At 44.4% G+C, this 20650-nt stretch overlaps 10 protein-coding genes across 10 annotated transcripts; 4 read left to right on the top strand and 6 right to left on the bottom strand.

The window, feature by feature from the left end:
* The first annotated feature begins 55 nt into the window (after window positions 1-55).
* Window positions 56-1050, top strand: C8R40DRAFT_239157 (uncharacterized protein). Its single transcript, XM_046234453.1, has 2 exons — window positions 56-534; window positions 589-1050. Exons 1-2 carry the CDS (start codon window positions 292-294, stop codon window positions 916-918), a joined length of 573 nt encoding a protein of 190 aa, XP_046086082.1. The 5' UTR covers window positions 56-291; the 3' UTR covers window positions 919-1050.
* Window positions 1050-2908, bottom strand: C8R40DRAFT_239032 (NAD-P-binding protein). The gene is made up of 8 exons (XM_046234451.1): window positions 2624-2908; window positions 2464-2560; window positions 2163-2410; window positions 2088-2103; window positions 1979-2038; window positions 1823-1913; window positions 1667-1772; window positions 1050-1600 (listed from the first exon to the last, which is right to left on the bottom strand). Exons 2-8 carry the CDS (start codon window positions 2541-2543, stop codon window positions 1182-1184), a joined length of 1020 nt encoding a protein of 339 aa, XP_046086081.1. The 5' UTR covers window positions 2544-2560; window positions 2624-2908; the 3' UTR covers window positions 1050-1181.
* C8R40DRAFT_239041 (uncharacterized protein) lies at window positions 2710-4051 on the bottom strand. The gene is made up of 4 exons (XM_046234452.1): window positions 3504-4051; window positions 3420-3443; window positions 3281-3367; window positions 2710-3233 (listed from the first exon to the last, which is right to left on the bottom strand). Exons 1-4 carry the CDS (start codon window positions 3870-3872, stop codon window positions 2814-2816), a joined length of 900 nt encoding a protein of 299 aa, XP_046086080.1. The 5' UTR covers window positions 3873-4051; the 3' UTR covers window positions 2710-2813.
* On the bottom strand, window positions 4052-5154 carry C8R40DRAFT_239312 (uncharacterized protein). Its single transcript, XM_046234454.1, has 3 exons — window positions 5119-5154; window positions 4571-5043; window positions 4052-4501 (listed from the first exon to the last, which is right to left on the bottom strand). The coding sequence occupies exons 2-3, from the start codon at window positions 4799-4801 to the stop codon at window positions 4232-4234; spliced, it is 501 nt and encodes a 166-aa protein (XP_046086079.1). The 5' UTR covers window positions 4802-5043; window positions 5119-5154; the 3' UTR covers window positions 4052-4231.
* A 733-nt stretch (window positions 5155-5887) lies between these two features.
* C8R40DRAFT_1069877 (NAD-P-binding protein) lies at window positions 5888-7230 on the top strand (the record flags this gene model as incomplete). Its single annotated transcript, XM_046226171.1, has 7 exons — window positions 5888-5967; window positions 6029-6279; window positions 6330-6345; window positions 6378-6458; window positions 6520-6595; window positions 6668-6773; window positions 6836-7230. 7 exons carry the CDS (start codon window positions 5888-5890, stop codon window positions 7228-7230), a joined length of 1005 nt encoding a protein of 334 aa, XP_046086078.1.
* A 113-nt stretch (window positions 7231-7343) lies between these two features.
* Window positions 7344-7810, bottom strand: C8R40DRAFT_1171088 (uncharacterized protein; the record flags this gene model as incomplete). Its single annotated transcript, XM_046231646.1, has 2 exons — window positions 7344-7616; window positions 7661-7810. The coding sequence occupies 2 exons, from the start codon at window positions 7808-7810 to the stop codon at window positions 7344-7346; spliced, it is 423 nt and encodes a 140-aa protein (XP_046086077.1).
* Window positions 7811-8800: 990 nt separating this feature from the next.
* C8R40DRAFT_1272626 (uncharacterized protein) lies at window positions 8801-12954 on the top strand (the record flags this gene model as incomplete). The annotated part of the gene is made up of 7 exons (XM_046234074.1): window positions 8801-8839; window positions 8895-8953; window positions 9089-10644; window positions 10724-11001; window positions 11395-11551; window positions 12040-12574; window positions 12695-12954. The coding sequence occupies exons 1-7, from the start codon at window positions 8805-8807 to the stop codon at window positions 12952-12954; spliced, it is 2880 nt and encodes a 959-aa protein (XP_046086076.1). The 5' UTR covers window positions 8801-8804.
* A 414-nt stretch (window positions 12955-13368) lies between these two features.
* C8R40DRAFT_238906 (uncharacterized protein) lies at window positions 13369-14762 on the bottom strand. The gene is made up of 5 exons (XM_046234450.1): window positions 14608-14762; window positions 14300-14527; window positions 14105-14230; window positions 13920-14047; window positions 13369-13865 (listed from the first exon to the last, which is right to left on the bottom strand). The coding sequence occupies exons 2-5, from the start codon at window positions 14307-14309 to the stop codon at window positions 13575-13577; spliced, it is 555 nt and encodes a 184-aa protein (XP_046086075.1). The 5' UTR covers window positions 14310-14527; window positions 14608-14762; the 3' UTR covers window positions 13369-13574.
* On the bottom strand, window positions 14626-16372 carry C8R40DRAFT_1106540 (uncharacterized protein). The gene is made up of 6 exons (XM_046228167.1): window positions 16080-16372; window positions 15976-16017; window positions 15675-15910; window positions 15545-15623; window positions 15172-15491; window positions 14626-15104 (listed from the first exon to the last, which is right to left on the bottom strand). Exons 1-6 carry the CDS (start codon window positions 16168-16170, stop codon window positions 14868-14870), a joined length of 1005 nt encoding a protein of 334 aa, XP_046086074.1. The 5' UTR covers window positions 16171-16372; the 3' UTR covers window positions 14626-14867.
* Window positions 16373-17971: 1599 nt separating this feature from the next.
* Window positions 17972-19425, top strand: C8R40DRAFT_1106534 (uncharacterized protein). Its single transcript, XM_046228166.1, has 3 exons — window positions 17972-18082; window positions 18147-18529; window positions 18583-19425. The coding sequence occupies exons 2-3, from the start codon at window positions 18172-18174 to the stop codon at window positions 19011-19013; spliced, it is 789 nt and encodes a 262-aa protein (XP_046086073.1). The 5' UTR covers window positions 17972-18082; window positions 18147-18171; the 3' UTR covers window positions 19014-19425.
* Window positions 19426-20650: the final 1225 nt, after the last annotated feature.

Genomic DNA, 20650 nt, shown 5'->3' with positions numbered 1-20650 from the left:
CGTACCTGAGTGTATGGTGTACAGCCTGGGAGGTCAAGTTCGGGTTGAGAATTCCTCGAAACGTTAGCGGGAGACTGCCGTCGGATGATGGTTCACGTAAAAATGGCAGGGAGAGAGCAACATATAAAGAGATGATATCGCTACCTTCGAATTTCCCAACAGAGCTGGTCTCTCACCTTTCACCTTTCACCTTTCACCTTTCGACCTTTGAAAATTAGCTGCCTTTGACATTTTCCGATACCTTCCAGATCTATTCTACTGTTCTCGAATCTCACGCGCATTCTTACTACGATGATTCACTCCCCCTCTGTACTTGCAGGTATCATCGCTGTTGGGGTTGTGTCCTTTGTCCTCGCTATCCCTGTCCAAGGCCCTCCAAGATCTTCCTATACACAGGACAATGCGACACCAACTGCTCTCGGTATTTTGAAGTCGAACATCATCACAACTCCAGTGCGTGCTCCTAATATGGGGTTCAATCAACCTCTTGACGGACTTGTCGTCGGCAAGGAGACTGAGGGTATTGATTTGGATGTGAGTCTGCTTTGACTTGGTAACACTTTATCCAAGCTGATTTATTACGTGCAGGTGAGGAACAAAGTCAGATTGGCCCGTCATATCGATGGGTCTTCAGTCGGTATGGTGTTGAAAAGAGCGGGTAAAAAGGGCAAGAGTGCGGAGGGCAAGGAGCTCACCGAGGCAAAGACCATGACCTACAAAGACGCCACTGGGGAGCACGAAATATCCCTCGTCGGTTTGGAAAACTTGACCACGGATGACGTGGTGACTTTGAGGAAGTACATAACCTGGCTCTGCAAGTACAACCCGGGGGGTGTTCTGCTCGAGAGCAACATTGCCGACATATACAAGTATATGCAGGGACTACGGACGAAAACACTCGTACAGAAATGGCCTTAGTTTCGGGTAATTTGCTTTAATTGCACAGTTATTGGTCGTAGTATGGTTATTAGCGGCTTTGGCCAACTGGTCTAAAGTCGGGAAGGATGCGAGTCTCTTGTAATGCAGATCCCTGAACTCCTCGGGATGTTGGTTTTGAGTTGGATCTATTCAAATAACACACTGTCGACATTAAACGTTGAAGGTGAACGTAATACTAACGCACAAATGAACAGTACCCATCGAAAGGTCCGAAGTTGGTAATACATTTGTACGGGAATAAGCTACGACACAACTCCTACCTCTCGCAGGACCTCCATCGTCGTCTCATACAACTCCCGCTGTAGCCTCTCATCCTTTGCATACGTCGACGGCTCCGATATATTCGCTATAGGCGTCAAATACGCACCCTCATACTTCTTCCTCTCGGCCTCGTCCGTGCTTTTTCTAGAAGCAGCAATTTCCTTCCCAGCAGCTGCAAACGCCGAAGTCATAGCTCCTTGTTTCCACGACACGAGAAACAGCGGGGCGAGGAAGGTTTTGAGGAACCATCCAACGAACGGGATGGATTGGAAGAAACCGGTGACGCCGACAGTCATTACAGCGCCTGGGTGGACCACGAGACATGTAATACCTGCTGATTCGGCGTTGAGACGTGTTTGGAGGTGTTTTAGATGAAGAATATTCGCGAGTTTGGTGTTTTCTAAGAATTTGGAGAGTTGAGGATTGAGGTTAATGACAATAGATGGCGATAAGTGAGGAGGCGTACCATAGGTATGGAGATGACCAGATATGGAATCGCCGTATTGCTTATTGATACTGTCCTTTCCGACGAACGAATCCGGTTTCATGAGGGTGTGAGAGACCGAGGAGAGCTATAAGAACGATTTTTAGTCAGATATTTCAGTGGGAATGGAGATCGTACATTGACAATGCGAACATCTGAATTCTCGAGAGCTGCCGTACGTTTGAGAAGCGGAAGCAAAGTTTCGGTAAGAACAAAGTGGCTGATATAACTGCAGGTAAATTGGAGACAGTTTTAGCGTGCAGAAATTCAATGCAAACAGCGACGAGTGCATACTTGACGACCATGACATCCAGGAGACCATCCTCGTTGAGCTTATAGGGACCAAACGCAGCACTATCCGTACTCAGTATTCCGGCAGCTGTCATCAAACCCAAGAACTTACTGAGAGGCATTGTTCACTACGACAAAGACAGATTGAGAATGGTTGGGTTTCGAAGGAAAGATACCTGTTACTCACCGAGAATATCCAATCTTTCTTCGTTCACCAAAAACTCCGTCCCAGCCTCCTTCACTGAACGCGGATCCGACAACTCGAGCTTGAACCAATGAACGCTTCCCTTGTTCTCTCCCTCTCCACTACTCTTCCATAACTTGGCTTCAATTTCCTTGATAGCGTTCTGCGCCTTCTCTTCATTTCTGGAGGCCATATACACCTTGGCACCTTTCTGAGCCAGGAATTCGATCGTAGCATAGCCGATTCCAGTGCTAAATCATTCGGTTCGGTTAGCAGAGTACACTTAACGAATAGTTGCACTTACTTTCCACCAGTCACAAGCGCTACCTTGCCATGAAGATCAACCAGGTCATTTTCCGTTATAACTTTTCGCGAGAAGAACATGGATGCCTGTTACAGGCCTGTTACGTCGACGGCGTCGGCCATGTAATAATTCAATAGATAATATAAGCCACGAGACTCACATTATTCTAGCTTGTGCTTTTTGATTTGTGACTTCTTGAGAGCAGAGCGAAATATTTGAACATCGAAGAGCAGGATGAAGAGCGTGTGAATCTCTATCAGTGAAACGCCCAACTCTCGTTCAGGCTCATAACCAAAAACTAGATATCCTCATTCATTCTTGCAACGTATACATGCAAGCTTACTACTTCCCTATGAACGTTTCCTCGTGATCTCGCCCTCGCCTTGTCCCCTTGCAACCCCAGTATATTTCTTACCGCCAACCGAGAACTTGAATGGTACATCGGCCGACGTTGTAGAACATTTGAAGGTGCCTTCGACTGTCACTTCAAGGTCCCCCACTATATTTAGTTCCAATTTTTTTGCATTCAACAAGTCTTCAACGGAGTTTCTGGCTGCGCTTTGGACTAGTGTAGGTTGTCTGCGACCTTCGCCGGTCAAGGTAGCTGTAATCTTTGTGGAACCCCGAGTATGTAACTGATTCTGGTGCGTCGTTCCAGGGGGAAGTTTATCATCGGCTTCACCAATATCTCTTTTCATAAGGCCCCTGGCAAAAGGACCCTCGACATCGATGGCCCTGTTTTCCTCAATCAGCAGTTGGTCCTCAAACATCTGAAATATTCCTTAGATGGGAGCAGGTCTATGGGTAGTTGACGCACCTCAGGTCCTGCATGCATAGGTCCAACTTTGACAGGCACAGAAATAAGCGAAGGTACGGTTTCCTGATATGGGGTATACTGATCATCCTGCTAACAAGTTTTTCAGAATGACGGACTGAAGCAAAAATTATCTACTGACGTTGGGGTGGTAGGCTAGATGTGCCTACAACAAAGAAATCAATCAGGACCAATTATACCCACAAATTCAATGAACGAAACACACCGAAAGATGGCTCAAATTCTCTTCAACGGTGACGAGAACTTGCTCATCACCATGAAGCGGAGGCCCAGGAATATTTGCAGGCGGTATAGGAATTCCAGGAGCGACTGGGACACCCACTGCACCATCCCAAGGACCAAAACCTGGAGGACCTTGTACGGGAAGAGCGAGAGCGGAATGAACGGCCCCAAGCGTAATGACGGCTGTAAGTGCTGAGCAGAAGTACATTGCGTAGGATTTTTGTGATTGGTAAGAGGAAGGCGACCAGCGCCCTTGGCGTTTGTCTTGGGAGTTGGGATGTGAATAAAAGAGACCAGCTCTACGGGGGTGGGTGAGGGTGGGGTGACAGGGAATGTACGCAACAGGCCCCATCCTTTATAGCATTTCCATAGTCAGGTTCAGGGGCGGAGTTGAACTGACGGTTACGCGTGTCAAATGAAATATCATTCAACTTCTTGACTTTCCGTTTGAGACTGAGGAGAAAAAAAGAGTGATCAAGTCCATTGAATGGCCTAGGAAGTCACGTCTTCAGTGAGTAGGTGGGTATTAGGATGGTGTAGAGCTCAGAGAAATTTGGAGATCAGGTAAAGCATGGATTATGATATATACGGGTCTTGCATTCTCCGTCGGTCATCTAACCATCCAAAAATACATCCATAGTAGGATTCAATCCTCCGTACTTTGAGTTTCAATCTGAATTCAATAACTTCCAAGATCGATCACCAAAATGTTTAGGCTACAGTATTGGCAGTTTGCACATCGTGAACAGCGGATATTATAGTATCTGGAGAAACCTTTCCTCGAGTAGCGAGAACCATAATGATAGGCAGACAAAGGAAAATAACCCAAGAAAAGGTATACCAAACCCCGATAACGGTGACACCAATCAGCAAAGAGCCCAATGATCGCAGATATGTTGGTGAATTCCTTAGTAATCCTTTCAGCAGTGGATGTCGATAGGGAAGGTCGTCGGTTAGGAGGACCGATAGCATGAATGCGCACTATGATTCATATACCAAAGACTTTCATTAGAACCAAAGCATGTGAGCACTGGGGAGGACGGAACTTACCTGAATCAGAAATTTCAAGCAAGAACCTGAATAGTTCACCGTCAGGTCTGGTCCAAGCTTTCGTGTCTGTTTTAAGCATCTTCTGACAGCACCTGTGCAGTGTTTGTTGCATCTTACGGTAGGTATGGTGACCATATGACGGTGCAGTATAATATAGACTGTATAAATCATCAGTTGAAGATCCCGAGACAATGGTTTGCCTAAGACTTGAAGATTTTCTTTTGGGCACATGATGGGGAAGGGCCAAGATCGCACAAGGGCCTTAGTAGAAAGCGGAAACTGAATGCACAGTTTATTAGGAGATCCGAGGGAAACCCCTTGCAAGGCTCAAAATATGATCAAGCGGCGAGCCACTCAATGCTTTAATAGCGGAAAAACAATGTATGGAAAGAGAAAGGAAAAATCAGTAGTAACTTGTAAGTACCAAATAACGGCCCAAGACTTACGAAGATAAAGACGAGCCATTCAAGAATCTGGACGATCATGGACGCCGTTGAGAACATATTAATCAGTATCGCATGCACTACCAAATGAGTCGAAAGTCATACCCAGGGAGATGTGGTCGTCATCATGAGAAAGAGATCTTGATCATTGCCCGCAGCTGCAAAAGATGTTCGAAGGCGAGAAGCCCGCCGGTAGGATATCCTATAGAGCGACAGTGAACGAAGAGTGAGGACGGCGGTTATTGCAGAGCAAGATTGAAGTATTGTATGAAATCCGATACTTCCGCGTTCGATGAATCAATTATCAAGGAGACGCAACAAAGTGCGGATAGAGGCTTGGGTGAGGATGACCGTTGGCCTAGGACGGAGTCGGAGGCGGTCAGTGCACTAGTGAGTGCACTGCGTATATGGCATTCGGGGCTTCGTATATTCATCGTCTACTAAAAAGTCATACAGGTGGATAAGGGAGGAGGAATGGATATGGCTAATAAGCTAAGGAGTAGCCTATTGTTGAACTCATGTTCTCCATGTACATAGATGAAAAAAGCCGCGATGATGAGGACGAAACTAGAGGGAAACTCGGCCCGTTCTCCGAAGAGTGGGCCGCATTCTGAATGAATACCAAACTTACCGCTACTGCTCGGGCTGCTCAAGCCTTTGGTTCATTGCTCGCTGCTATATTTCGTGTTTCATTGGCGTTGAACAGTGCCCTTTTTCTTAGTAATGAATTGCAAGTAATGGATCCGAGAACAATCCGGCTTACGAACACAGAGAGAGGATCATACAAAAACCCACCAAACTCAAGTTCTAAACGAATGTTTCACTCCTGTTGAACCACCCCTGTACACCCCCTCTTTAACGTAGCAAAGCCACCATGTTCTTCTCACGGAAAGTCATCACAGAAGATGACCTGGTTGATCTCTACGGAAAGGTAGCTTTAGTAACCGGTGGAAAGTACGCTTGCATATCCATTTAACTCTGCGTATATTTTGCTCACATTCCTGGTCAATTCCAGCACTGGGATTGGTTATGCCACAATTGAATTCCTCGCTCGGAAAGGCGCCAAGGTTTATATGGCTTCACGGAACAAGGAAAAGGCGCAGAAAGCTATTGAGGAGATCGAGGCCGAGTTGCGCAAGAGTGATGGAGAGGGCGAGAGCAGCAAAGGGAGTATTCATTGGCTCAAGCTTGACCTTTCGGATCCGCGTTCAGTGAAGGAAATTGGGACCGAGTTTCTTGCGAAGGAAGAAAGGCTAGATATTTTGGGTGAGTAGCCTTTTGTACTCCCAGATCCAACCGTTCTCAATATCTCACAGTAAACAATGCCTCTCAGTGAGTCTCGGGTACACGATAGCGCCATTCAGCACGTTAAATATGAGCTATAGTGCAGCATATGGCCCCTTCAAACTCAACAAAGATGGTCTGCTTGATATCATGGTCGTCAAGTACGTATCATCCATTCATCCGTTTCCTCTGAGTGCTAACGTTCTTTTCGGTTATCTCCAGTCATATCAGCCACTTCGTCATCACTGAAACTCTACTTCCACTCCTCAAACGTACTGCCGCACTCAAGGACTCGGATGTCCGTATTCAATGTGAGATACCAATTCTCTGGTTCATCCCTCCCCTCGTCAATCTCATATAAATCTTATAGGTCTCGTCCGCCGCTCACGCCGGAGTCAAACCCGAATCGTTCATCGGAAAGGAGAGCCTCAATAAACAATACGGCGAATCCGTTACCGGCTATATCAACACCTACGGTGCGTCCCCTTCTAATATCTACTCCCCTAAACAAACCAACCTCAGACACTCCCCTGCACAGGCAACTCAAAGCTCGCAAACCTCCTCCACATCAAAAACCTCCAAAATCGTCTCAACGCCGAATCCGCAGGCATTACCTGCCTCGCCCTTCACCCAGGTACTGTGATGACTGAAGGTTCCGGTGACCTGCTCAATTCCATACCCTTCATCGGATGGTTCCTCAAGACTTGTATCGGCCCGCTGGTGTTTGTGTCGTGGAAACAGGGCGCGATGACTTCGGCGTTTGCGGCTGCTGGGAAGGAGGTTGCTGCTGAGAGGAAGAGATACGAGGGAGTATATCTCGTGCCTATGGCGAAAATAGCGGAGCCGTCGAGTTATGCAAAGGATGAGAGATTACAGAGGGAGTTGTATGAGACGACGGTGGAGGTTTTGGAAGATATTGGAGTCGTGTTTTAGTTGTTTTGCGTGCTTGCGCTTCACATTTTTTGGACGTTTATCTGACACGGACTCTCACTTCTAGTTCATTAACCATACGAATTACGTTTTCAATACCTCGTCCTCTGCCTTTCTTAATTGTAATTCCCATTACGATATCTCGCTAAATACTTTTGTATCTGATTCAAGTAGTCTTCAGAGGTTGTGGATCCCAGTTGCATCAAGCCAGACCAATCTACACGCGCTTCTAGTGGCATAAGTTGTGCATCGTGCTCAACAAAGTCACCACGTTCACCCCAAATGAAGTTCCAATCCGAGTCACAGGCTGATTGTAAGCGTGAATAGTGGTTGATACGTTCCTTCGCATAAACACCAGGGGTTTCCTCTTCGGTGATGTCAATGAGCAACTGAAGCTCGAGTTCAACACTATCCTATCCTATCCTCGCAGCACATTCTTCCTCTCTGCTCTTCGTCCCTGCCTATTATCTCGTTCTACGTCATGTCGAGCCTTTCCTTGCTCTGGGGTTTCTTCTTGATCGTCATAGTTTTCCATCTCCTTTGTTTGAGATGGATCCATGAGCTTGGTCGTGTGTACCTCCATGGCATTATTTCTGTGCTCGTTCCTCAGTTGTTGATTTTTGGAACGCTCATATCTATCCCCGTCGAAGAGGGCCCGTGGGAGCTTAACCTGATCTTGTCTATTTAAAAGGCTAAGCTTTGTCCAACGAGGTTGTACAGTGGCTGGATCTTGAACCATCATGTCAGGCAGCTTTCAGCTCCCAAAGTGAGTCAAATCTCAGTCCTGAGGTCCCTCATGAACCATGCTGACAATCTGGAGACAGTTACTCGGAAGTGTTCCCTCCATCTCTCGATATTGATGATATTCCGCCACTCATTGACAGCATTCATCAAGGCCACCGCACACCGCCTTATTCACTTGGGTGGATCATCTCAGTCATGGAGGCTTACGAGCTCTTCGGTCCTACTCCTCCTGGCGAGAGGCCCATTAGTTACTACAATATTGACTTACTCCCGAAAAGATGGAATAAGGTTCCGGCCCTTCCGTTCGTGGTTTTCCTCTCGATCCCCGAACCATTGACTTAACTCGTTTACATCTACCATTGTGACCTTTGTGCGCATACGTACCAGGATTCTCCGTTCGCCTGGTGCCATGATCTAGAACTATCCGGCTGGGCGCGATTCCCCATCCAACGAAAAATTACACATCATCATTGCCATTGCTCGTAATAGTCGCAATGCAGGCTTGAAGATAGTCGAAGAACATAAGGAAGAGCTTGTTAACAAAGCTGTAGAGGCTTTAGGACTTTCTCCTGAGAAGCAAGCTCAACTCAAGTGGTATCGATTTCACTAATCAGTGATTCATATGTACCACCCCTGGGGTTTTGGTATTGCCTGCTGTTTGATTAATATTTCTTATCGATGGTTTCTTTTGATGATTCAGTACTGGAAGTGTCGGCTGAAAGGCAAGGTCTCGTGAACCGCTTTGAATCGAGTATATTTTCTTGACATGTGTTACGCGTGTAAACATAAATATGAACAATTACCTGTCGTCGATCTTTATTCCTTCCCCCCATATGGCTGCACAACAATCAGAACCTGTAATCTACGGGTAAGATATCTAAATATACCCGCCAGGATTTATCACTAATAAAATTCAAAACAAGGGATTTTGCATATGCTAGCAATTTCACGTTGTTGAATCCACATTTTATCTATAATGCAGGTAAGAACCAGTGGTAATTTGATACCTGAAATTTTGCAACTTGAACAACACTTTACATCAAGTCATGTTCATTGATGACCACTCGGATCGTTCATTCTTATTGCAATAGCCTGAGTACTAATTATTTTTGTGTAGAAAATATCCAAGTCAAACTTCAAGAGAAGTTGCAACCTGTTCAAGGTGCCTGGCTTGATACAGATAGGATCTGCATGGAAGGAACTAGAGTTGGTATCATCAAAGAGATATCGGATCGGATCAACTCTAGTGATCCAGATGCCTCTCGAGCATATTTCCTTTGTGGTGAAGCTGGAACAGGAAAATCCACCATTAGTCACACTATTGGGAAAATATTCCAGCAACATCTTGGTGCATTTTTTGGCTTTAGTCGCACATTTGCAAGAGAAAGGACCCCTAGCAATGCTTTACGGACCATTGCATATGATCTAAGCATCAGATTCTCAGATATTGAACAAGGGTTGCTAAAAGCACTCCAAGATAACCCACATATTCTGGGGAGTGCTAATCTCCGTGATCTATGGAATGTCCTCATTGTAGGACCTGCCAAAATGTTGAAGAATCCCTTCACACCTGTAGTCATTATAATTGATGCATTGGATGAATGTGGTTCCCAAGAAAAGGATGGTCCAAGAGACAAATTACTTTCCTTGCTCATCAATAACACCAATGAGCTTCCCAGAAATTTCCATGTCCTTGTGACGACCCGGCTTGAAAGTGATGTGATAGTACACCTTGAAAGCGCCTCTGAGCCACATGTCCAATATATGAGCAAGATCAGCAACACAAATGAAGACATTTTCAAATATGTTTGTCACCAGATGATGAATGGTTCGAAACGAGGAATGCTAAAGGAAGATCAATGCAAGATTCTTGCTGAGAGAGCCGAAGGGTTCTTCCAGTGGGCTTATACAGTTTGCAAATCACTTCATGGACAAGGCAAAGCAGGAATGTCTGTGAATAAACGGTTTCAGCGTTTCATTACGCTTGGTCCCGCAGATCAAAAAGATCTACAAGCCCTTGATAGATTGTACATGTCTATTTTGAATGATGTTTTTGATCCTGAAGATGAGGAAGCAATGAATTCCTACAGGCAAGTGGTGTCTCAGTTGTTGGCAGCATTTCAGCCATTGTCACAGACAGTGCTAAAGAGACTACAATTGGCAGGTGATGTGGAGGAAGACGATGAGAGTAATGTGGAATATGTGCTTCCATTCCTTGGATCGCTTTTGACTGGAGTTGATGGACTTGATGCACCAGTAAAGCCAGTCCATGCTTCAGTCCGTGATTTTCTCTTGGATAGTAATCGGAGCAAGCAATTTGTGGTTGATCTGAAGGAAGGACATACTACTTTGGCAAAAGGAACACTGAATATCATGGTTGAAGATCTTCATTTCAATATGTGTGACCTGGAAAATTCATACATCCTCAATTCTGAGGTCAAAGACTTGCACAAAAAGATTCTAAAAGGACTCTCAATGGAAATTTTGTATGCCTGCTGTTTCTGGGACTTACATCTTGAAAAACTTGAGCAAAAAGACTGGTGTTTACCGATATTGCAAAAGTTTTTCTACAATTATTCATTGTTTTGGATAGAAACATTGAGCTTGACCCGAAACATGCATGTTGCATCTAGAGCAGCAACAATTATCCGGAAGATCATAGGAAATGCCAAAGTATGTAACTATATGAGCTTTTATTCATCCTAATCAACTGATATCAATAAAGGGAGCAATGAATGACAATGAACTGCAGGATTTTGTTCAAGAGATCAGATTGTTTGTACAAGGCTTTGGCAAAATGATCACAGACTCTACACCACATTTGTACTTGTCAGGAATACCATTCCTCCCGAGAGGATCAAGGCTTATTACAAATTATGCTGAGAAATTCAAAAATGTGCCTGTTATTTCTAAAGGGCATAAGGCCACTTGGCCACAGCAGCAAGCCTCTTTACAAGGTCATACTGGGCAAGTTTCATCTGTTGCTTTTTCAACAAATGGCGAAAGGATTATATCTGGATCTTGGGACAAGTCAATAAGAATCTGGAATGGGGAGACTGGAGAGATTATAGGCAATGCAATAAAAACAGCAATGGGGGTTAATGCTGTTGCTTTCTCACCAGATTGTAAAAAGATTGTCATTGGATCATCAGACAGCTCAGTTATAATTTGGGATGTAGAGAGTGAAAAAATTTGCGGAGATCCATTACAGGGACACACACATCAGGTTTCATCAGTTGCTTTTTCACCAGATGGCAGGAAAATTATTTCGGGATCTTGGGATAAGTCAGTCAGAGTTTGGAGCGCACAGACAGGAATGGCTCTTTTTGATGCACTACAAGGGCACACAAAAGGTGTGAAGTCAGTTGCATTCTCACCAAATGGACAAACAATTGTTTCCGGTTCTGATGATTTCACAATCAGAGTCTGGGATGCAGAAACTGGAAAAGCTGTGGGACATCCATTGCAAGGCCATACAAATGAGGTCACTTCTGTTGCTTGTTCACCATGTGGGAAAATGGTTGCATCCGGCTCAGCAGATAACTCTGTAAGAATGTGGAACATAGAAACAGGAGAGCCTGTTGGGGGCTCGCTTCAAAAACATACAAATACTGTGACTTACATTGCTTTCTCACCAGATGGGACAAGGATAGCATCTGCATCATTTGACAACACCATAATAATTTGGAACGTAGTCATTGGGGAACCTATTGGAAGGCCATTGCAGGGTCACATTGATGCAGTCAGCTCCCTAGCATTTTCACCAGATGGAAAGAGAATTGTGTCTGGATCCTGGGACAAGTTGGTGCGGATCTGGAATTTAGAGAGCAACGAGATGTTGGAAGATGAATCTCCAGGACATAAAGATGGAATTACTTCCATTGTTTTCTCACCAAATGGAAAAAGAATTGTATCTGGATCTCTAGACAACTCTGCAAAAATCTGGGATGCTGATACTGGACATCCAGTTGGCAATCCACTGCTGGGACATAGCAATTATATCCTTGCAGTTGCTTGTTCACCTAATGGAAAGAAACTTGTGACAGGCTCTTTAGATCATTCAGTGAGGATTTGGCAGAAACTCAAGAAGCTATTGGAAATCCACTGCAAGGTCATACAAAAGGGATACTCTGCATCTCCTTCTCACCAGATGGAAAGACAATTGCATCAGGATCTTTGGACAACTCTATAATAATCTGGAATGCAGAAAGTGGGAATGCTGTTGGGAATCAACTGAATGAGCATACAGGTGCAGTGAGTTCAGTTGCATTCTCACCAAATGGACAGAAGATAATTTCTGGATCTTGGGATAAAACTATAAGAATATGGAATAGATACACTGGGGAAGCTGTTGGAGACTGCTTGCAAGGTCATACAAATGGGGTGACTTCAGTTGCATTCTCACCAGATGGTCAAAAACTCATTTCTGGGTCCTTTGATTGCACGTTATGCATCTGGGACTTGAATAATGAGGATCCAAAGCCAGTTGTCTTACAAGGGCACAAAGGAATAGTGACTTCAGTTGCTTTCTCCCCTGATGGGAACAAAATTGCTTCAGCATCTGAAGATCATTCAATAAGAATTTGGAATGTAGAGACTGGCAGTGCTATAGGGGTTCCATTATGGGGTCACTCAAGACGGGTCAATTCAATTGCTTTCTCACCAAATGGAAAGATGATTGCATCTGGCTCTTTGGATAAGTCTGTAAGATTATGGCATGTAGAGAATGGGTATTCCACCTCGGAATTGTCCAGAATATCATCCCCCTTCGATACCTGCCACATTGATAGTAAAGGATGGCTTTGTAATTCAAACTCCGAACTTTTGATCTGGATTCCCCCAGAGTATCGTTTTGTCCTATTATTTCTTCCTATGCAGCTTCTTATAAGTCAAGACGGTCTTTGTATTCTTGATTTGAGCCATTTCAAACATGGAACAGACTGGAAGGAGTGTTTCACTGGCTATATGCAAATCAGTAAGTAGTCCTATTTAGTTGTGTAATTGTAATAGATGTACCTTTGAATTCACTGGTAAAGCAAAATCTGATCCCGGATGATCTGAAAGTGCTGAAATGTGGAAATCCGAAACAATTGTTGTATACCTTGGTAATCATGCATGTTGCTCTTGAAAAGCAGGTATGGGAGTAAGAATAACATTTCTTCAAAAGAAGATAAGGAACCAGAAATACCCAATGTGGATTCAATTGAGAGTTTGTGACAACAAACTGATTCACAGCTGATTACTAACTAGGGTTTGCAGTAGGTGAAGGGTGGAATAAAATGACATTGGGTGCCAGCAATAGAGACTGGAGTGACCCAAACCTAGTCAATGAGAAATCAAGTTGTTGATCCAGTGATAGACTCGGAGCACCAAGTGGGCAGAAAGGGATATGTGAATGGAAAAATCAAGCTCATAATGAATGTCGCTATCTTTTCTAGTTATTGAACAAGTGTGGGTTACCACCACAAACATCTTCATTGAGCTATCCAGATGAGGAATAGCTCTATCGACATAGCTAGCATATACCATCGCCCTCTATCCAGATTCTAAATGTATACATATTTTAGCCAACGTGCATCAGTTTCATCCACAATCCCTAATTTTTAAATCGGATTTCCTTCAATATCCAATGACAACATCTCATCCTTCAAATCCAACCAATTATCTTGAGTCCAACTCTTCAACTTTTCGAAATCTCTACATGTATGCGCTACATCCGTCCTCAAAAAAGCGTACCCATGATTCTTGGAGTATTGATAGACATTCGTGGTCATGTCCCCGAAACACATTAATGATTGTCGGATGTGGCCTACACAATGCTCGGCATGACCTTTCTGGTCCAGTGGGAATTTAGAGCTGTAATGATCGGGGTATAATTTCATTCGTAGAAGGTCCTAAAGACAGGGATATCGGTTGTTTTCCATGGACACAAGAAAGAGTTGACTAACCAGACAATGCAGTGCATGAAAAACGTCTGGACTTACAATGTACTCTGGTGCATCTGCCGTACCTGGGACTGGCCAAGTCTCATTCGGGAGCTTCTGTGCTACGGACTGTGGTACTCTAGCAATTGAAGCTGGAAAGAAAAAATGGATTTGTATCCTGAATGTGGGAGGTGGCTATAAGTACTTACACTTCGTCAATTCTACCCAAGCTGCATCGACCTCCGGAGAAGGAGGCTTTTCGTAAATCTCGATATCATGTCCGATCCCCAAGTGATACTTGACCAGCTCGTAGTCTATTGCTGCTTCGGAGGGAACTATACATTGCGAGTGAGAGTTATAGCATGAGGGAAATAATCTAAATTGCGTCAATGAGAAGAGCTAACTGTATATCATTTGACCTTGGGGAGGGAAGTTATTCGAGATCTCCACATCCGAATTGAGAGCGTATATCGAGTTGAATACCGTGAGTATGTTGGCAAGGAAAGAAACAAAGAACGCAATTTTCCATCGTTGGTTCCTCGAATTAGCTATAAGCCGTGTACCATGGGCACGTATATGGCCCCATTGAGCCAAGTCATTTGGTGTCTCGGACTCTACATTGTCCGACTCTTCTTGAAGAAGGGGATAGTACGGGGTTGACATATGTAAGATTCAAGATTGATGGGAAGGAATCAGAAGGACTTAGCGGTACATAGTAGTGCTCTTATATGGAAAAAATACAATAACTGTTGTCGATGATAATGATTTTGAGATTTATTAGGAATGAGTCCGAAGGTTCGGCTGTATATGCACGGCAGCATACCGAGGTATGTGGTGTGACATAGGATAATGATAATATTCCCATGAGGTCCCGCAATGCAAAAACCCTTTCGGTCGTGTATCTTACATATTGCCAGTGAACAGTGTGAACCTGGAATAATCAAACCCAATTAATGCTACAGTTCCCATCATTCATACTATAGATGTCTCTTTGACAGTTGTCAAATCCCTGCTACCATCTGCTCGTTTCGTAGCATTTGAGCTCGACACTGCCGACTCCACAACATCTTCGTCAGCACTCGTTTCTTGTGCAAGCCTAGAAGAAAAGACAATATCCGTAAAAAAGCTGCGGGTATTCCTCTCAGGCTGGCTGAATCCCAGTTCTCTGTTGACGATGACACGGACAACGAGAAGTGTTGGAGCAATACCCTGTCAATCAGACATTGTAGATCACCTCAAGAGGGTAGCATGGATTCATAGACAAAGAGGGACTTACCGTGATAGGAATAACAACACTCTGCACTATCTCAGTGGGCGCATGCGTGGCAAAATCGGTACCAGTAACGTAGGGCATATAGATGATTAGAATCACGGAATATAGTGCCGCTGATTCTACAACCAATGATAGAAAGCGCCAATAGCGATTGATTCCTTTTGTACCACTCAATGAATGCACGCGGAGCAGGATGAGGAGCGTCGAAATGACCGTGTTGCCTAGGGTTGAGCCATAATAGATACCTGCAACGTCGGTAATCCATTTGAGAGAGACCAGATTCGATGGCTTGGTTGCAAGGTCGATGTATTGAATACCAAATGCTACGCGTTGTCTGTTCAGTCGCTTTTTAGCAAGGGACAGAAGAAGGCCTTACCCAGTGCGAAAAGAGTTAAAATTAAAGGAACTGATGCGATCTTCCAGGAGGATCCCCATACCGCAAATACCCTCCACACCTATTCAAGTTCGAAGTTCGCTTATCTATTTGAGCGATACTGGATCCTTACCAGAATTAAATCCGCAACCAAAGTCATCGCGACAGCCATGACATCCCTCACTATTGCCTGGTGACTCGCTAATGAGAAAAATGCAAAGACAGTCGACGTGTCGCCTGTATGGTTGATGAAACCGTCGTGGATATGGGCAGCCCAACTTCCGAGATGAACCATACACATTGCATAGAGTAGGAAGAGTGACGCGTAGATAACATAGTCGGAAAGGGAACGCTTCTGCTTAATGCTCGCTGGCACCATGGAAGATAAGGTACGGAAATTGAATGAAGGCTTTTTGCGCATAAATTTTACTCACCAATGACAAGGACAGTTACAATGATCAGAGCAGTATAAAGGCCTGTCAGTTCATATAGCTTGTCAAGGAGAAATCAAGGCCTCCAATGCTGGACTTCTGCGCACCATCCATGAAAAGTTCGACGAAAGCAGAAACTAAATAAGCATCGATCCATGAATGATATATGGCTATCTCTGCGGGGGAGACAGCAGCCATTTTGTGCACTGGGTATAGTAGTGGCTATCTGACTTGACTCTTGGAAGATTAGTGGCCACTTTGCGCAGAGGAACGAGCACGAAATTAGGGAGAATCAGGATCAACGATGGGTCGTAACGAAGTTTTGAAAGCAATGTTCGGCCATGATAAGGTCGCCGGGAAATTTAGTGCGGGAACAGCAGGCACAGAACGGCTTCCCTCATCGTTAAGTTGTTCGAGTATCACTCTCAGAGTAAATCCAATGATCTCAGTAGGTCGCTGTAGGTAGTTAACTGAACCCTCCGCCTATTTACTAAGATGCACTAAGCAGTACCTGATCTGCAACATGGTTCATTTGTGAAGCTATGTGGATATCAAGTTTGTGGTATTCTCTTTCTGGGGGTATATATATAGGCCAGATGAGGTTAGATGCATGAAGCCGCTTCATACGCTGCATACGTGCCTTTGGACATATGTGCATAATACATAATTTCGTTGAATGTCCTCGCTGTCATTCGGGAGGAGTTACATACGTACCGAGATCCAGAGTGCTATCAAAATGCATGGGATCTACGTCTACATCAATTTGAGTGTTTTCTCCTTCTGGCTGTATCTGGTGTGTGTCTATGCGTGTAGCTACTGCTCTATCGTGCTAGCATATAAACCCATCCTCAAGAGTTTTCAGTGGGGTCGAGCATATAGCAAGCATCATCACTATCACAGCCGAACACGGCTCTCTTCATTTGTATGGTTACTGTTCCCTCCCGCATTAGTGTAGTTCTGGCTGAAATGAAGAACTCTTACTGGGATTCGTGAGCACAACGCTAACCAAAGTGGCTAAAACGAGGAACTTTGTAAGTGCTGTGAATTGCATTCTTGGGAGAATGCTCGTAAACTTGGATTCACCACAATAAATAATTGTAACACTTACAAGCTCAGGAGAGGGTTATTCCGGTGCAGTTAAGTGGTGGTGGAACGTCTAAGATTCTCCGGTGTATCTTATAGCTTTTTGTGACAAGCAATCTCTTGAAGATGAAAAACAAAGTATACTTAAGTACAGCAAAGAAAAATAGTAATTGGCTGATGTATGACTTTCGGGGGAATCTATTGAAGTCCGTCAGAGTCCGTCCCAGTACGATCATTGCGGGAACAGATTCAAAAGCCCCATGATAGCAATGTATACGGGTAGATCATCATGTTAACGCGAATTTGACACGAATTCAGAATGCGCAGTTCCAGCGTAGTTCAATTACTTCCATTTTAGTTCTTTACTTATGTATGTCTAAAGACAGCTAAAGACAGTCGAAGTCTGGATAAAACCTGGATAAAACCCGTTCCCCGCCACTACTACTAGTAGTAGTAATAGGGAGCAAATCTCTACAGCATCAGTTAAGGAGTCCATTGCTTCGATTGCGGAGCTGCAGAACGCTGCAAATCCGTAGATAGTTGCGACCCTCGCGAGTGAGAATACATCACTAAAATAGCAATAACACCATCTTCACTTAGCAAATAACCATTATCATCCAGTACACCACACACTGCTCTATTTTAAGCACTGTCCTATTAATTCAATGTCAGCATATAAAAGTTCATCAAGCAGTTGAAGAATCCAACTGACCGGGATTGGCCGACCAAGATATGTAGCGAGAATGAGAATTCTATTAAATTTCGGGGTGGGTTGCATCCTTGACGCTAACCTGGGTAAGAAATTGAAGAATGTTCGGAGGCAACGGATATCAAGGAAGCATATGGGATCTAGAAGCTTCTCCCGCCGCATCCCGCCACATCATACGTCGATAAAAGGCAGCATCAGTGCCAAACTTCAACCCAGAACAATATGAGGCCAACCGTCAACCTCCCATCATGATTTTGATACGGAACTTCATGAACGGGATGGGAAAGCACAACCAAATGGTAATTACGTTTTGCATCGGTACTTTTTCACTTTCTTTTCTCCTCTTTCTTGCTTTGACGTCGACCATCGGACACATTCCAAGAATCCACCATTTCGTCGATCCCGCGATGTCAGTTCCTCTCGGACAACACCCCAGCTTCCATCTTCGCCCAGCCACCCTCTCTGATGTATCGAAGATAATGTCTCTCGTATTACCTCAAGTCTCACACGACGGCTTCCATGACTATTTCTTTCCTTACCAAGACCGTTATCCCCAGGATTTCGATTCTTGGTGGAGGAGGTATTATAGAGATATGATTTTGCGGCCATATACTCTTGTTCTTGTTGCTGAGGATTCTGATCGAGATATGAAGGGAATAGCTGTGTGGGTCTATGCACCGAAAGTAGCGGGAGGGGGTAGTGGTGATAATGATGATGTGCCGGAGCCGAAAGGACTGAATATTGCGAAGAATTCATGGTATTATGGTGCGAGTTTTGCCCTCTGGTTTTATTTTAAGCATCTCATCTCGGATAATTAGTGATACGAAGGCATACCTACGCTTGGATGGACAAGATCGCAGATAAAATCCAACCCAACCGCTGCATAGACCGGAATGCTATCCAAGAATGGCGCAAGACCGTCGCTGACATGAGTAAACGTCTTTGGAGCGGTGAAGATCGCGTTCATTGGTATTCCTTTGAATTTTTTACGTTCGGTCGTTCAGCGAATGGCGAGGAAGAGAAGAGAACGGAATCTCATCTAATTTCCCATGGTGATGATCGGGATAAAGGAGATCTTGCCTCGCTTTTGCTCGGGTGGGGCATTCGGCAGTCCAAAGTAGACCACGTTTCGACGTTTGTGTTGACGTTGATCTCGTTGAGGGAGTTGTATGAAGGAGTAGGGTACAAAGTTGTTGATGAAGTGCAGTGTGGGCCCTCTAGGTGTATAGCAATGAAGTTCATCGAATGAAATATGTCAAAATCACCTTGCAGGACCCCAGAAGCTCCTACCAGACCGGATGGTATAATTTCGCCTTCCGCCGGTGCGTTCTGCGTTCCGACGGATTTGCGTTCACATTGTTGCGTTCAAATCTTTGCGTTCACATTCAACATAGCTGCATTCAGGTTAACTATTTATCATATTGACGCTACCAGACCCCATCCGAATTAGTGTACTTTAGGCCTCGGAAGTCTCAATCCCTGTCTGAGATAGCATACTTTGGGTATCAATTGGCTGATTTGGTGGCCCAATGGACGTAGGTGGAGCTCCGGCACCGGAGTTTGGACAAAGAAGCTCAGAAGAGCTCCAGAAGCAGCAATAATAGTCAAAAAAGCATACAGAAAGACGATTCCAGGTAGTGTTGGGTATTGAACCAGGTGGTATAATACAGGATGGTATAATACATGTATTATACCGTATTATACCTTTGATACCACTATCCTATCCTATCCTATCCATGAGGCCTAGAAATCTAATGTATTATAGGTATCAAAACCCTTGATCTTTACTGCGAGCTACTACAAGATGTTGCTTTTCCTTGTGCATCATAGTACTTCTGTAGGGGCACAGAACTTTTGCCGTAACCCGTGCGGCACCAGTCCCACGCAGTTCCGCGCAGTTCCGTGTGCAATCTGTAAATATACAACATTGTGTACAAAATCCTGCTACATAGTCATATTGCTTCTCAATTAGTTCCAGACAATGATATTGTACAATGGAGCTCTACAGGTCCAATTTAATTTTCCTATCCTGAAATTTTATCTAATACTTGAGTTTGTTCAGTATCACTGGATTACTAACTAAACTATCTATTCTGGTGTCTTACTAACAATGATTCAACAATTGAGAGCAAAGATATGATTGAGCAGATATTCTGAAGCTTATCTGCTTCATAATCTTCACATGTGAGTGATTGGTATTTGTGAGATATTATAAGACCTGGGTCAGAATTGGTCTTAAGGGTAGGTTTGGTATAAGAGATTTATGTTGTAGCATGCTAGGAGCAAGCTGGAGCTCGAAGGGAGCTACGGGAACCGCGACCAAGGACAGGAATGACCTAATGATAGTTCGGATTGAGAGGGATGACCCTTGAAGAGGTTCCTAGTAGGTCCTGGGAGGTCCCTAGGATGTTAACTGGTGGACTAAAGGTAACCAGAAGCTAGGGAGCATCGGAATGTTGCGTAGTACGAGTTGTAGTAGATAGGAGTGTCAATGTAGAATTGTTGTAGATCATAGTTGATGTGGGTTCCTGACATGAGAGCTCCCGATGAAGTGTAAGCCCAGGAAGGAGGTCCCGGGAAGTGGTGGTAGCGGCTGATGTCCTCAAGTGGTGGAGGTAGTAATGGAGAAGCGGCATGTAGTTTGACATAAGGGATAGCTTTGACATTACCTAGGTCAAGATCCCAGAGCTCGTGGAGCACTTGGGGAGGTTGGCTCACCAAAACGATAGATGTTGGGGAGCTTTAGTATTGGTCAAGGGAGCTCGAAGACTCACTCAGGTTGCTTAGACGTGAAGTAGAAGCATGTATTGGATCGTATAGACGATCATAGAGACAAGAGACAAGAGTAGAGAAACAGAGAGTAAAGAGAATTCCATATAGGTAGCA

This window comes from Lentinula edodes, assembly GCF_021015755.1.
Source record: "Lentinula edodes strain Le(Bin) 0899 ss11 chromosome Unknown C8R40scaffold_19, whole genome shotgun sequence".
NCBI classification, from domain to species: Eukaryota; Fungi; Basidiomycota; class Agaricomycetes; order Agaricales; family Omphalotaceae; genus Lentinula; species Lentinula edodes.
Note: the sequence above shows the minus strand (reverse complement) of the source record. Positions and strands in the feature narration are given on the sequence as shown.

Coding starts and splice junctions, on each gene's coding strand:
- C8R40DRAFT_239157 (XM_046234453.1), top strand. CDS start 292: ATGATTCACTCCCCCTCTGTACTTGCAGGTATCATCGCTGTTGGGGTT. Junction 535..588: donor CTGAGGGTATTGATTTGGAT/GTGAGTCTGCTT, acceptor TATTACGTGCAG/GTGAGGAACAAAGTCAGATT.
- C8R40DRAFT_239032 (XM_046234451.1), bottom strand. CDS start 2,543: ATGTTCTTCTCGCGAAAAGTTATAACGGAAAATGACCTGGTTGATCTT. Junction 1,773..1,822: donor CAGATGTTCGCATTGTCAAT/GTACGATCTCCA, acceptor TCGTTCTTATAG/CTCTCCTCGGTCTCTCACAC. Junction 1,601..1,666: donor TGGTCATCTCCATACCTATG/GTACGCCTCCTC, acceptor CCAAATTCTTAG/AAAACACCAAACTCGCGAAT.
- C8R40DRAFT_239041 (XM_046234452.1), bottom strand. CDS start 3,872: ATGGGGCCTGTTGCGTACATTCCCTGTCACCCCACCCTCACCCACCCC. Junction 3,444..3,503: donor AGAATTTGAGCCATCTTTCG/GTGTGTTTCGTT, acceptor TCTTTGTTGTAG/GCACATCTAGCCTACCACCC. Junction 3,234..3,280: donor CTATGCATGCAGGACCTGAG/GTGCGTCAACTA, acceptor GGAATATTTCAG/ATGTTTGAGGACCAACTGCT.
- C8R40DRAFT_239312 (XM_046234454.1), bottom strand. CDS start 4,801: ATGTGCCCAAAAGAAAATCTTCAAGTCTTAGGCAAACCATTGTCTCGG. Junction 4,502..4,570: donor GCTTGAAATTTCTGATTCAG/GTAAGTTCCGTC, acceptor TATGAATCATAG/TGCGCATTCATGCTATCGGT.
- C8R40DRAFT_238906 (XM_046234450.1), bottom strand. Junction 14,048..14,104: donor TTGGGTAGAATTGACGAAGT/GTAAGTACTTAT, acceptor TTTTCTTTCCAG/CTTCAATTGCTAGAGTACCA. Junction 13,866..13,919: donor TTCATGCACTGCATTGTCTG/GTTAGTCAACTC, acceptor CCCTGTCTTTAG/GACCTTCTACGAATGAAATT.
- C8R40DRAFT_1106540 (XM_046228167.1), bottom strand. CDS start 16,170: ATGGCTGCTGTCTCCCCCGCAGAGATAGCCATATATCATTCATGGATC. Junction 15,911..15,975: donor TGTAACTGTCCTTGTCATTG/GTGAGTAAAATT, acceptor CCATGGTGCCAG/CGAGCATTAAGCAGAAGCGT. Junction 15,105..15,171: donor GTGTTGTTATTCCTATCACG/GTAAGTCCCTCT, acceptor TCTGATTGACAG/GGTATTGCTCCAACACTTCT.
- C8R40DRAFT_1106534 (XM_046228166.1), top strand. CDS start 18,172: ATGTCAGTTCCTCTCGGACAACACCCCAGCTTCCATCTTCGCCCAGCC. Junction 18,530..18,582: donor GAAGAATTCATGGTATTATG/GTGCGAGTTTTG, acceptor TCGGATAATTAG/TGATACGAAGGCATACCTAC.